The 14222-nt window shown below is 40.9% G+C and overlaps 1 protein-coding gene across 1 annotated transcript in view; it reads left to right on the top strand.

Annotated features, from left to right (window-relative positions):
• The window catches only part of CISD3 (CDGSH iron sulfur domain 3), a 33545-nt gene extending 22702 nt beyond the window's left edge, over window positions 1-10843 (top strand). The window contains exon 3 of the mRNA XM_069237482.1: window positions 9782-10843. Within this exon, the coding sequence (XP_069093583.1) occupies window positions 9782-9943 (162 nt within the window). The 3' untranslated portion in view covers window positions 9944-10843. The remainder of the gene's footprint in view (window positions 1-9781) is intronic.
• The last annotated feature ends 3379 nt before the right edge of the window (window positions 10844-14222 follow it).

The following is a 14222-nucleotide window of genomic DNA, read 5'->3' as shown; positions in this document are numbered from 1 at the left end:
GATTAGGCAACATGTGGCATACATGTTAGAATTTGATAAGGTAGTAAAGAACGTTTATACAGGCCTTTAAGTTTACACAACTTACGTTTGTCTCCCGCACAATTTGTAGGTTTTGATGTTAAAAGCTATTATAGCAAGAATCTTCTGCAGTCAATAAATATTGATAAAGCCATGCTTTTGGGTTCAACTTAGCTGCAGCGCATTAGAGAACCATGTCTCCTGCCCCCATCTGCAGGGTTAAATGTGCTCTGAACCTATGGGGATGGTTGATAAACACTACTTGAAATTCTGCAGACCACCACAGTCTTAGCCCAAGCTCGTCGTGCACAGCTTTTTCCTGACATTGGGAGTCAACAAGAGATTCAGGGCAATATGAGTAACAGTATAGGTAAATACACTGGGCTGTCTTCACAAGTAGCTTATTCGGTAGCCAGCTTTCATTCCTTGATAGCAAAGCATTGGTGTGTTTGTTGTCTTGGGAATGGTTACCCCTATGTCTGGTGCTTCAGTGCTGAGTGTCTCCCCTCTATGGCAAGCTTGTTTCTACCTGATGAGTGTGTATAAACGCTCATTTCACTCTTGTCAGTAGCGTTCTACTGATACACATTGTATAATATCTATCTTGTCTATATCTATATTGTGCCACCTTGCTTTCTTGTGTAGAACTGGGACCTCATGTTGTCCATTAGAGTCCTGCCTTTATTTTGCTCCATATTGGGCACAAGTCAGCTGCCCTCTGTTCCAACTCATTTCTGTGCAAGTGTTTTTAAGTTTTGTAGAGTGACCCACTGCTGTTCAGTCTTACAGATGAGCACCTAATCTCTGAAGGATTCCACTCCACTGTAGTGAGGATTAGTCTTTCATCTTTCTTTTAAAGAGGTTTATCCATAGAAAGTTCAGAATTGATAAAAAAAAATGAAGGCTTACTTGAACCGTGTTGGCACTTTGATGTGACTGTCAAGTGGGCCTATTCTTGCCATTACTGGCTCCTTAGTAGTAAATGCACCAGCCTTGCTTGTCTCATGCAGGTCTAAGAGAAAGCAAGATATTGTTGCTCTAAAGGCAACTTTCTGCTGAGCACTGAGTATGACAATTATATTGATAATTTGGATCTCATGTGAGTGAGTCTCAATGCCTGAGTCGCACTCACAGTAAATTCACTTTAATTCGACAGATCGTGTTGACAGCCATTGTCTGCCGTTTAAGTTAAGGCTTTTGCTCAGCTACAGTGAGAGAGGCTTTTGCTCAGCTACAGTAAGAGGTACTGGGCTCGTTACACATAACCATGCGTGTGGGCTCCACGTCAGACTAGTGTTGTGCAGAGCCCCGTGTCTGTGCACAGGTTGCCTGTCGGAGAAAGGACTGTGCAAGGATTGGTGCTGACCTGGCATAGGCTTTTCATTATTATGACCATTCAAAGTGTCGGTCTGTAGTGCTCACAGGGGAATCAGTGGTGTTTTTACTATATTTTATACATATAGGCGAAATCTGCTCTAAAGTACATTTTTACTCCTCTTAGACCTACAGGATCCAGCAAGGCATCACGCATCTTCAGGATTTGTCCTATTTCTCTGGCTCAGCTCATAATCTGGTACCAGGCCGTTGTTCCTACTACTGGGCCTAGTTAATTGCTCTGCTCCCCAGAAAATGGATTAGAGACCTTCCCACACGAAAGGGCAGTTAACAGTAATTTACTCAGTTACTGGCAAAGGAAGGATTCTGGGGAAATCTGCATGCATCTGGGGTGGAACAACCCAGGCCCACTAGAAAAAAAGGGAGCCAAGACCTCTGCAGCCCACACAGGAGAGGATTGCCTTTGAAGTTTTGGTGGAAGGGACCAGGCATTGGTGTCAGCTAGGGGCAGAGCTGAGGCCCTCAGAGGAGCTTTTTCCAGTGGAAACATGAAATCACCATTTTAGATCTGTGAAGCAAGGTTTGGGAATGGGTGGAGGGGTGATGTGGCATTGTACTATTGGTGAGAAGTGCCTTGTCCCTACACCTTTCCACACACCAAAAACTCCTGCACAAGAGAGAGACGAATCAGACACCCCTGGTCTTAGGAGACGACAATGGCAGAAGAATGCCTAGCAATAAGTCGCCACCTGATGCCCTGCAACAATGGACTAAGGACTTTGACTCCAGCTGACTTCATAACTAGGATGGATCTCCCCAGGATCAGTTGGGGGGTTGGGGTAGTGGGAAGAACCTGAAATGTATTGCCCCTAGAGGCCCCCCAAGAAACCAGGAACCTGTGGTGCAGGTCAGAAGGGACTGTGCAACACCAGCAGAAGAGTACCACCAGGTGCCCGGCAGGGGACAAGGCTGAGACAGGGAGTCAGAATATCCAGCACCCCACAAACTGTCCCTCTAGAGGCCAAGAGACCTAATGAAAATGCTCCTAGTGGCTAAGCCTGGCCAGGAGTTGCGAAACAAGCCTGCAGGATAGACCAGGGTACAGGGATCGGTACTTTATGTATTATTTCATTCTCTGAACATGGGGCATGTGTGGGACTCCCTCCCATATCCTGCTTCTGGCCCTGGGGAGCACTACTGCTAAAGCAGTGCCATTCATGGAGTCCAGGGGGAAACCCATGCATTGTTCACAGAGAACAAGGAAGGCAAACCATTAGATCGCCATTGTGCTCTTCATTCTCTTCTGGGAAGGCTAGAACCCCGGGAGCGATTGAATGTTCCCCATTTACTCCCCATGCCAGTGTCTGGAGGGGTGGAGGATCGAGGCAGTAACACCCACTCATGCTCCACATGGGCTGGTGCATGACCGCTCTAAGAGTGCTTTCCCTGCCCACAGGAAGTAGGAAGGCGGTACACCTGCTCGACAGCATATGAATGTAAGAAACGAAACAAAGAAGAAAAGCTGGGGTACCCAAAATCAAAAGAAATAATGTGCCACAAAACCCTACTCATAAGTATGCACAGGCAAATGCTCTCAGCAAGGCGTGCCTCAGGATGTTCTGCACTGGTTTGAATTGACATATTTACTTTCTTGTGGTGCCCACTAAGGGACAAGGACACCACCAACAGTTACAGAAGGATGTTTGGGGTGGCTGCAAGAGTGCAGAAACTTTCGCTAGAAGGTATTTAAGGACTCCTGCACTAAGTCTCCTAGAGCCTTATTCCCATATCCCCCAGAAGAGATTTCCATTGATTTAAGCACTCCTAGATCTGGAGCTTTTCCTCTGGAATGGGGTAATCCCTTATACTGGGTCCTATGGCTGCAGTTTGAGGCTTTTTGATAGTGAAGAGAGACTCAGACACACACTTATAATTTCGTAATGTCATATTCCAATATGATTTTATCCCCATTGGTTTAAATTGTGGTTTTGTATTGAAACATGAGGAAATCAATCAGGATTTGTAAAGCGTAATTAATCACCCGACAGGCTATCCAGGCACTTGCAGGTCCCTGAGAAAGCAGTTAAACGAGAGCAAACCAAGGAGAGGGCACACAAAAAACTTGGAAAAAAAGCAAGGAGAACGTAGTGAAAAACAAGGGAAAAGCTAGTAGATGGCACACACAAACGAGGATAAAAGAAGGAAAGCAGCAATGAAAAACAAGGGAAAAGCTTGGAGAAGGCACACAAAAAACAGTAGAAAAAGCAAGGAGAAAGCAGTGAAAACAAGGAAAAAGCAAGGAGAGGGCACACAAAATGAGAATGATTGATACCAGGGAACAAGCATATATCAGCAAATGCCTGACCTTTAGCCTACCCACCAGGCACCTCCAATCAGCTTCCCTCTCCCTTGCAGACACCCTACGGATATGTCGAGCCAACTGGGAGGACACTTCTTTTCGCACCTGGCAGCCAAGGCTTGGAACAATCTTCTACTGTGCTTTAGGACCACACAGTCACTCCAACGATTGAGAAGAGAACTAAAGACCTGGATGTTCGAATGATCATTCCTCCACGCAGCAGGATACAGCTCCAGTGCCTCGAGACTCTCACAGGTGATTTACTGTGAACTATAAATGTTTGATTGAGGGAAGAACAAGGAGAAGGCACTCAAAAAACTGGGGAAGAAAAACCAAGGAGAAGACGGGAGCATGAGTGATGCAGACGCACAGGGAGAGCTGGACCTGGGACCTGATCTAATTTATTAATGTTGTGACTGACCCACCCTAACCCCTCCACCCCCCCAACAAAGTTAGTAGACCTGCCTCATTTAAAATGACACCCCTATATATTGGGATGTTACATATATCTGATATGGGGTGGTATTGCAATTATAGGGTTCAGGATGCACTAGGGTATAATTTGATATGGTGTTCCAGTTTACCTGAATGTATATATTTGTAATTTAGTACTGTGTGTTTGTAATAAAAGTACATTTCTTTTTAAACGAAAAAGCACTGATTGGACAACAATTCTTTGCTGTTGCGTGCCAGTGATTTACGATTGCTAGCCCACATCATCTCCCCCGAGTAGGACTTGGGTTGCTTTGCTTCACTACCCTAACAGTCAAGTGCCATTCTAGGGAACATAGGGCCATATGTATCATGCATTTTACCAGTCGCAAATGGCCTGATCTGCAGAATTGGGCCGTTTGCGACTGGTAAAATGCATTTTGGTGTGTATGAATTCCAATTTGCGATTTGGTAACATATTACCGAATCGCAATTTGGAATTGAGTAAATACCGATTCAGTATTAGGATGGGGTGTATTCAGGTTGTCCCTTTCTAATACTGTATCGCAGCAGTATGTATCAATGTTTTGTGACCGAAATGTGGTCATAAAACATTCGCATTTTACCTACTTTAGATAGGTGGTAACCCTTTCGCAGATGGGAACAGGTCCCCTTCCCCTTTGTAAATGGTGGTGAAAATGTTTTTTAAGAATAGGCAGTTGTCCCACGGACCACTGCCTATTGTTAAAAAATGAAAAGAAAACTTTTTTATTTTTTTTATTTAAACATCCTTAAACATTCCTTTTAAGGAAAACTGGCTGCATTTAAAAAAAAAAAAAAAAAAAAAAAAGATTGCTTTGTTTAAAAGCAATCACAGATATGGTGGTTTTCTGACCCCAGCCAGCCACCATCCCTGTGATTTTTGTGTTTCTTAATGAGTCTAAAATTTCGACCTACCTCACTAATATTAATGAGGTAGGTCATTTTGCGACCATTAGGATGCGCGAAATGAAACTCCGTTTCATACATTAGGAATAGGGATTACCTAATTGCGATTTGCACAGAATCACAATTAGGTAGTCGCTATTTCTAATAATGACACATTCAGCCTGTAGTTCCCAGTAATGAGACAATTGCAGACCTATTAGTTTAGAACGACTCGCATCTTTCGCAACTAATCAAATCAAGTTCTTACAGATGAATTTGTGAGTATTTGGCTGTATGAATAGATGAGTCAATAAATGAATGAAACAACTTTCCTTTACTGATGTTTTTCTATGCTGTCATTTACTAGGACCCCCTTTCACTTGCACATTATTTAGAGAGACTGAAAGGGAATTGGGATCATTATTTTTGTCCACTTATGGTTTCTATATTGCATTATAATAACCTATAGTGACTAGTACCTCTGACGAGGCATTGAAGCACTTTTCGGGAAGTGGCACACTACTTCAGAACCCATTGTCAGAGTGGGTACAGTGATTATTAGTGATTTAGTTATATTACAGAGCATGCCTTTAGGCAGAAGAAGCCGTAACCTGTTAATCTAGGATTTTGTGCTTGAGAAATGTTGTGCTCTTTTTTAGCCTCGTGTTTTCTAGACAAGTGCCTAGTCTTACGTGAAGTCTAAAGTTGTTTGTGTGTGAGTGAGATTAGCTGAGTCATGGTTGGAAAGAATTGGGTTAGGAAGTACTGTGCAGTTGCAGCTTTTGTATGAAGGATTACTAGTCAAAGAGGAGAAGAAATGTGTGAATTTATACAAGTGAGGACATGTGCAGATTAAATATGTAGACATTTATAGGAACATTAACTAGAGTGGAGAAAGGTGCATAAACGTTCAGGTAGTCAAGTTGTTTTCAGACGACGATTTGGAAATAGTTGGGGTAGAGAGTGGGTAGATTGGGCCAGGATATACAGGAGGGGACATTCAAGGACGAGTGGAGGCAAGAGAAAAAGTTGATTGGGAATTGATGACATTGAGTGTTCTTTGCAAGTTTCTAGAGCGAGTATTCTATGTACTTCTATGCACCAGGCTTGATGATGTCACTGCACTTTGAGAGTTGCTGTGCACCCTCTTGTGGGCATGAAGTTTCATAGGGGCTTCTGTCAATAGGAACAGAACTGCTTGGTTTTAATGATTGTTCGAGTCTTTTACAGTAGATCTTATTTTAGCTTTTGTCCATGCTATTGTGGAAAATGTTTTTTGCTAGGGTAGTGGGAATTGACATAGTTAATCTTGGAGATTTAATGATCATGTTAAGAGTTACCTTTTCTCAGCCATTCTTCTGACTGTAATATGGTTCTCGTAGTCCTTATTTTTGCCAGTAGTGAGTCCACAATTTGGCCACATGCACAGAGAATGTTGTGACCCTGTAGGTTACTTTTCTTGTAAGCTGGAATTTTTTTAGAAGGGGTACTAGTCTGGAACATATGTTCCTAGGTTGAAAGTAGCTGGTGTTTCTTTTTTTCAGAAAGAATTGTGGGCTTTTATCATTTATTGCCCTGTAAGAGAGACATAACAGCTTGAATGAGGACCATGCAACTGTAAAGACCAAGACAGGGCAGATATGAACTTGCATCTTTAATCGTACAACCTGACTTGCAGCAGAGCTCTAACTTACTTGCAAGCTTCTTATGATTGATAGTGCTGAGCCGTGCTATAGGTTTCTTAGTGTAATCCAGTTTTCAGAGGATTAGGATGGTTGAACTTTATGCAGAAATCCTAGATGTTGGAAAGTGTAACGGAGTGTTTTCATAGTTCAAAGAAAGCTAATTCGGACAGTCTAGATCCATCATAAATAGAAGGTTTTGTACCTCCTTATATATATTTGTGAAGGATTCTAGTTTGTCTGGCCAGGAAGATAAATGGTCATACATTTTTTTTACCACAGGTATTTCAGTTTTTGAAACATTGTATTTAGGTGGCTGAAAGTCATCCATTGGTCTGTGGACGCAAGTTCGCAGGAGTAGAGGGAGGTTGAATTTCTGGAGGATTAGAGAGCTGAGTTCAAGGCTCGATGCATGGCTGAGCTCAAGTCTAGTAACCCATGTTGGTAAGATTAAGTTAGGATTTTGTGGCAGCCTGAGCTTAGAACTGAAAAGGACTAAACACATCATGCCCCTGAAAAACAGCTCAGCCTAGGATATATGGGAGCTGCAAACATTACATTAAAACAACAAAGAAAGGAATGCATCAGCTTACATTGCTGGTAACAAATACCTTCCATTTTAATAAGGCAATGCACCCAATAATGCAATACTATCACTATGCAGTGCTTACACCAGTGTGCACTGTGAAATGATACACTGCAATTTTCTTGCAGAGCAAATATATTGGCATTTTCATCTGACTTACTCTCCTAGAGTTAGTTTTCATGCTAATATGAATGCACTATTTTTACCCTGATGGGGCAAATGCACCACTAAATATAAACATACTTGGTCTTCTCACCCCAGATCTTGTGGTTAGAATATTTCCGTCTTTGATAGCTTTTACTTATGAGATTTTTATGGGACGAGCTGCTGTGAAGTGTTCATGATCTTACACATTATTAGAAATATTCTGTATTTTTACATATCAATATAGGTTATATATATTTTGGGGGCAAACTGGAATAAAGAGAAACAAGGCTTCTCTGTCAAGGCAAAAGTAGGATTAATCACAACAGTCAGGAGAGGCGTTATCTCCGTAGAGCTGAAAAGCTGATCTCAAATGACTGCTTACAAGCAGCCCTTTACTTTATATAGTCACAAAAATGCAGGCTTTATACATATTATCTTAAAAACCAATAACAGGTCACAGAATAAAAAGTTAATACTATACTTTAACATAAACACCACATAACCTGCATCCTTAAACTCCTGACCTCTTCTCTAGGTTCCCCTTATCGTAATCCTAACAGAACTTTGAGAAAACATTAACCTTCGTTCGCCATGTGTGTAAGTGTTTATTGCTCTGTTTCAAGATTTCTTATCTGACTATCTACACTCCTGACTAAAGTAACTGTTGACCAATTTTTCTAAGTCATGCTCTATTGACAAAGAAAATGAAATACATACTTGTGCGCTGTATCATAAACTCTACAAAGCTTGTTAAATATATTTAACTGAAGCTTGCTGAGTTTGTTCTGCTTTCTGGTAGACTCACCTACTTCGTAACCTTGCAACTTGGGCCTGTACTGCTCTTTAACGACTATAGTTTTACAACACTCTACTGATGTCTGTGGTGGTGAGATTTCCTCACATTTTATTTTTTCTTAACAATATATCAGTGAAGGTTCTGTGATTCAGAGGTTAAACATCACCAATATCCTTTGTCCTCAAAATGTAGCCATACTGCTTTTCAAAAACTAGAAAATACCCAGGTACTGATTTTGGCTTTATCCGGAATACGGTCTGAGCTGAGCGCCCCTTTGGCCTTTTGGTAGCAAGGACTTAGTATAGCAATCCTGAGATAGAAAACCCCGCAGTCTATAACCCCACAAATCTCCTGCATACTAGATGGACAGGTAACGATCAGTCCTGTGAGATTCACAGGAGTACTTAATGTTAGTAGGTTCCAAAACCTCTTTCGTCATGGCTACACCTGCTTGAGCAACCATACTTAGGATATATCTTTATACTTTGTATTTACAACAACAAGATCAAGGCCTACCTTAGTGCATACAAATGTGCATAGCAGTATCTAAGGGCAGACAAGATAGTGGCAATAACCGTGCCTATCCAGCTAAAAAGAAGGAAAAATCACAACATTATTACGGTAATGCAGCATGTCACTGTATTTGTCCTCTAACCCATGCCTCGCCTTAGCCCCAAAAGGTACCAGTAAGAATCAATAAGTGGTCTTGTTTCTCTCCCACATAATTTAATGCTACTGCAGGGATGCTGTTCACACAAAGGAAGCCACAATCTCTTCCACTGCTCCCAGATGTTATGGTGTTTCAGCAAAAGTAGGTAAGGCTGTCTAGCTTTCTCAAGGTGACAGCCATTGTCCTTGCCTTAGAAGAAGATGATGTTTACAGCTTCTGCACCAAATGTTGATCCTCAGCTCCCTGAAGGTTTCTTTCTCTTTATCTTTTGTTTGCATCAAGTTAATATACCTTCAAGGTTCTTCTATTGATTTGCTTTTAACTGTAACAACCAACATGTTGCCTTTTTGTAGAATAATACTGAAAAAAACAACCATCATGTCTTTTCACCTACCTAATGGCTCTGGGACACATTGTTGACTGTTGAAATGCAGATAAGAACAGTCACACAAGTCAACATTAAACAATATGAAGCACCAGTGAACACTTCAGATGCATACAGCAAGTAATTGCTGAACTGTCAAATCATGTTGGAAACATAAAACAACATATTTGCACAAACCAAACAAAGTTAAATACAACGTGTTTATAATTGTTAAATATGCAGTCAAATAAAACAAATGTATAAAATGCAATGGGGGCTTTAAAACTGAAAAATCGAAGTTTACATTGAACCAGCATCTTTGACGGATCATTGTAGCTATGCTAACATTTTTGTAGTATGTAGAAGATTGGGTATAAATTAGCATGTTTTATTTCTTCAAATGATGACTCTTTCCTGTAGATTGTATCTCTAAGAATGCAGCTTGATATGCTTTGTATTCCTCAGCCTTTCTGTGATGGATCCCATAAGAAAGCCAGCCCCAGCTTCTCTCCTCTCAGGTTTGTCGTGGAAGAATCAAAGACAGTTTGGCTGTGTGGGTGCAAACAGACCAAGAACCAACCTTACTGTGATGGAACTCACAAAAGTGAGTTGGTCCAGAAGTCCTAGCCCAGTGCGTAATCACCAAGAAACTCCTGGCGGGCTCCATATTTCTGGACTGGGTGCGGCAGTTGCCAATGTCGTGGACAAGTTTGTTCTATCATCCATCAAATTAACGTGTACAAAAGGCCTTCATTTCAATGTGATTTATCTTCAAGGGCTTCCAAAGACTCATTGATTGGACCGTGGTGGGGGCCCTGTAAACTAAAAGCTTTAGAAATCTAAAACAGTATTATTGGGCAGTACTACTAGCACAGAACATGCGGTGTTGATCTGAGTGACTTTACAGCACTGAAATACTTGTTAGGCTGTAGGCTCAAAGTTAGTGCGTACCAACATTAATCTTTCAATACTGCATGTTATTTTTGTGTAATAAGCACAGTCGCTAGATTTCCTGATGGCCAACATCCACATCAAAAAATAAAATCACTGCTGCAAAATTATTGCAAGTCGCAAACCTGTCATTTTTCAAAAACTAATCAAATATAAATGATTATCAGTGAATGTTTCTATAAATTGTCTGCATTGTAGACTTGCTGACATCTTAAAGGTTTTTTTTTCTGAATTTATCGGAATCCTAAATCAACTTTCTTATTAATTTATGATTTTTTTCCAAACTGTAGTATTTTTCATTAATGACACCTTTCTTTTGCTATCCTCACTTGTTCATGTTCCTTGTATGTTTTATCTTTTAAGTTAGTCTTGGCACTACATTATCTGTTTGAAGTAATGATCTTGCTATTAATCGATCAGATGTTACCTTTTGGATTGTTTACTGTTATAATATTAATATATGAGGATTTATTTGCAGCAGATTGTTAATTACTGTTTTGATGTTGACACCCTAAATCGTATCTGTTTATCTAAAAAAAAAATACAAATGATGAAAATAAAATATTTTAAAGAAGACATTAAGCATGGAGGCAAGGATTTTGTGTCTGTATCTAGTTAAGTGTGTATCTAGTCATGTGTGGCATGCTAAAAACCCATAGGTAACTCAGTTGCTTTGTCCTGCCTTGTTGATCCAGTGTCCATATACCGGAGTTTTCAAAATATGTTTTTTTTTTCCCTCCTTCAAATTATAGAGACCCTGTACACCACATACTTTGATAATGGGTGACAGCTGGTGGTTCACTCCTCGTCATGATAGCAGGTGATGGATGTTATCTTTGTGATTTGTAGCACCAGAGGTGTGTTTTTCCAGTTGTAGTGGAGGATGCAGAGCAGTGGTGTGTACAACTATTCTGAAAAAATCCTCAATTGAAATTTTTAAATTGAGGGGATTTTAATCTTTAACAGTTACTCACCTGGTGTTATGATTCTAATTCCAAGCAGCAAAGTCCTTGCCAGCCTACCACAGGCCTAACAGTTAACCATCAGACACCAACAAACAATATTCAAGTGGTCAATAACTCTCTTTGAAATGTTGACTACAGAGGCCAGGTGAATGTTCAGATTCAACAGAGTTGACTGTGCAATGTTTTGTGTAATTAATTGTAATGCATCTGCATGGGCACTAAGGGTTCCATTTTTGTGTTTGGGAACACTACATTGGTAGTGCCACTATAGCAATTACAGACATCTTGGGGATCGCTGATTTGGAGATACGGGAATACTGCCATATTCCTAGTTGTCCTCCAAAGGTGCCCTGAGAAATGTGTGATTCGTTATAGAACTGGAAAAATCAGCTTTGACGTGGTGAAATGTCCTGGGCAAGAGGCCATTGGAAAGCTCCAAGTCCAATTACTCATGAATTGGAAATTACACAGCCCTCGCAATGAGGCCTACTGCCTATAGAAAGACTCAACAGGGATCATTCTACACAACCAGGGCATCCACATGTGCTGATGACCCAAAAAGTCTGAGTGTCATCATTAAGTGACATTCGTTGACTCTGGTCCTGCCTCTCTTTCAACCACACCTATATGATTGTCTGCTCAAAACGCAAGGCTGCCTTAACCAAATCACTGCTTCTAACCAGTATCAAAGTTGAGTGTTTTCTACATGGGATTTGCATATTGACACACTGCCTTCCTTCAAGGCTCATATTGTTTAAAACAGACCGTGATATTAAGTCCGTCTGCTCCATATAATTAAATAATGCCTCTTATAAGTAACTTCTGTTAATGGCTAAGGAGCCCGCATACATTGATTACAAACTACCTACTTCTGGCACATCTTGATTTTATCCATCATCTCCCCTAATAGATTATGCATGTTTTTGGAGTCCTTTAGTGGAGACCAAAGATGTGCACCTCTACAGATTCGAATCAGACAGCAGTAACTACAAATGCTAATAAACACACAAAAATGGTGTGTCTCAAGGCACACCTTGTACCTCACCCACTCCTAGGCCTATCTAAAAGGCAGAAGTTCAGGTGTCTATTGGAAGAAAATAAACATCCACCTAGAGTGGGCACTATGCCTCCCAGTATTGGGGAAGCAACTTCCTTAAAGCAAATCCCACCACAATTTATGCTGAAGTCGCAGGGCTTCCTAGAAGTTAAGTTCCTGTCACGTCTGTTACATGGAATTGGCCCTCTTCTGTTATCCAAACCACATGAGGACTTAATACAGTTAGTTCCAGTTAAGTTGAATTTCCACTACTCTAGGCTCGGAACTGCCTTGCCAGACAAGAAGTAGGAAAATACTAGATTGAACCTATAATCCAAAATCAAATGGATCCTGGAAGATAAAATTGGAAGATAAAATTGTGTGGGAGCCAAACCCCAATAATCTACACACCCCTTTTTTTTTTTTTTTTAACCCAGTCAGTTTGGCTCCTGATTCTTGTTGATCTAGTGACAGGCGACACCATCCTCCACAGCATTAAACTTACTGAATAACAAATAGAAATAGAAACTGGGACCACTCAATAACTGAGTTCTAGATCAAAGAAAACAGTTTAAAAGATTTATTGCAGAATTCTTAGTATAAACGATACACAAGGATGCACTGATTGCCATGAAGGCTGAAGTACAGAACACACAATCAGAAAATAGAACAATGATCGGTATTTAAGCAATTAATTCACTCCAGAGTCTTGAGTGCCAGACTCTTTCTGGACCTCCCTCGCCGAGAACACATCTTCCAACACCTGAGGACCCTCCACTGGCTACTGGTCGAGAAGCAAATTACCTTCAAGCGTCTCACCCACATGTATAAGGCCATACACAACGCAGGACCCGCCTACCAGGACCACAGTGTCTCCTTTCTCACCCCTGACAGATCCCTCCGCCATACACTGCAGCAAAGAGCTGGAACAATCTTCCCCTGCACCTCAGACAAAGCCCGTCGCTCACAATCTTCAGGAAGAACCTCAAGACGTGGAAAGTTCCATTCACAATACACACTTACTAAGGCAGTTGCCATCTAAGTCATAACACTCTGTGCTCCTCAGAAACCGTGGGAGAGAAGACTTTGCAGTAGGTCACTGTTTGGGAGGGGAAATGAGCAGGAACAAGATGGGGAGAATGCCAGAAATTGCATTCATTTTTGATAAATGGGGGCCTATACAAAATGTAACATAACTATACTAAATTATCAATCACACTTCTAAACAATATAATCGTAATTTCAAGTACATCATCATTAATTCATCACTTACAACCATATCCATCATGAAACTTACCACACTTTATAAATAATTTATCATCCAAAATTGCACTTCAAAATAAACTTCTACACTCCCACCACTCCAGTGTTGACACATCACCACTAAAACAAATAATTGGAAGCTCCCTCAGGTAGATGCATAACCAATACAAGTGATTTTGGAGGCTGAACTCCTGCTGCTCCAAAGTTAACACCAAATTAAATTTACAATTAATCAAAAAGTCCACCGGATGGGATTATAATCAATAACACCAATGGCTCTTCAAAGCTGAGCTCCTGCCACTCAAAGGTCGATATCACATCCCTAAACAGCAACTGACTACACTCCTAGTGGATGTAGATTACTGCTCCCATCATACACCTAAGCACCACAGAACATACTACCATCATAAACTGAAAACACCATAAGTAACACAGAAGGCCCAGAACCATGCCATCTTCCAGACAGAAACACCTTTAAAAATCTCAACACTCACGATGATGGACTAATGAGAAATTATTTCTCATCTAATATCTTTCACCGCCTTCTGTCCTTCCTAACATTCATTCCTTTCACCATCAATGCCTACTACCTCTTCTTCAACGATAGCTCCATCATATCTTCCCTGTCCTCCATTTCCCAGACATACCAGCTCACCTTTCTTTCCTTCTGAAACCTGGAAGTCTCTAGCAT

This window comes from Pleurodeles waltl, chromosome 6 (genome assembly GCF_031143425.1).
Source record: "Pleurodeles waltl isolate 20211129_DDA chromosome 6, aPleWal1.hap1.20221129, whole genome shotgun sequence".
Lineage (NCBI taxonomy): Eukaryota > Metazoa > Chordata > Amphibia > Caudata > Salamandridae > Pleurodeles > Pleurodeles waltl.
Note: the sequence above shows the minus strand (reverse complement) of the source record. Positions and strands in the feature narration are given on the sequence as shown.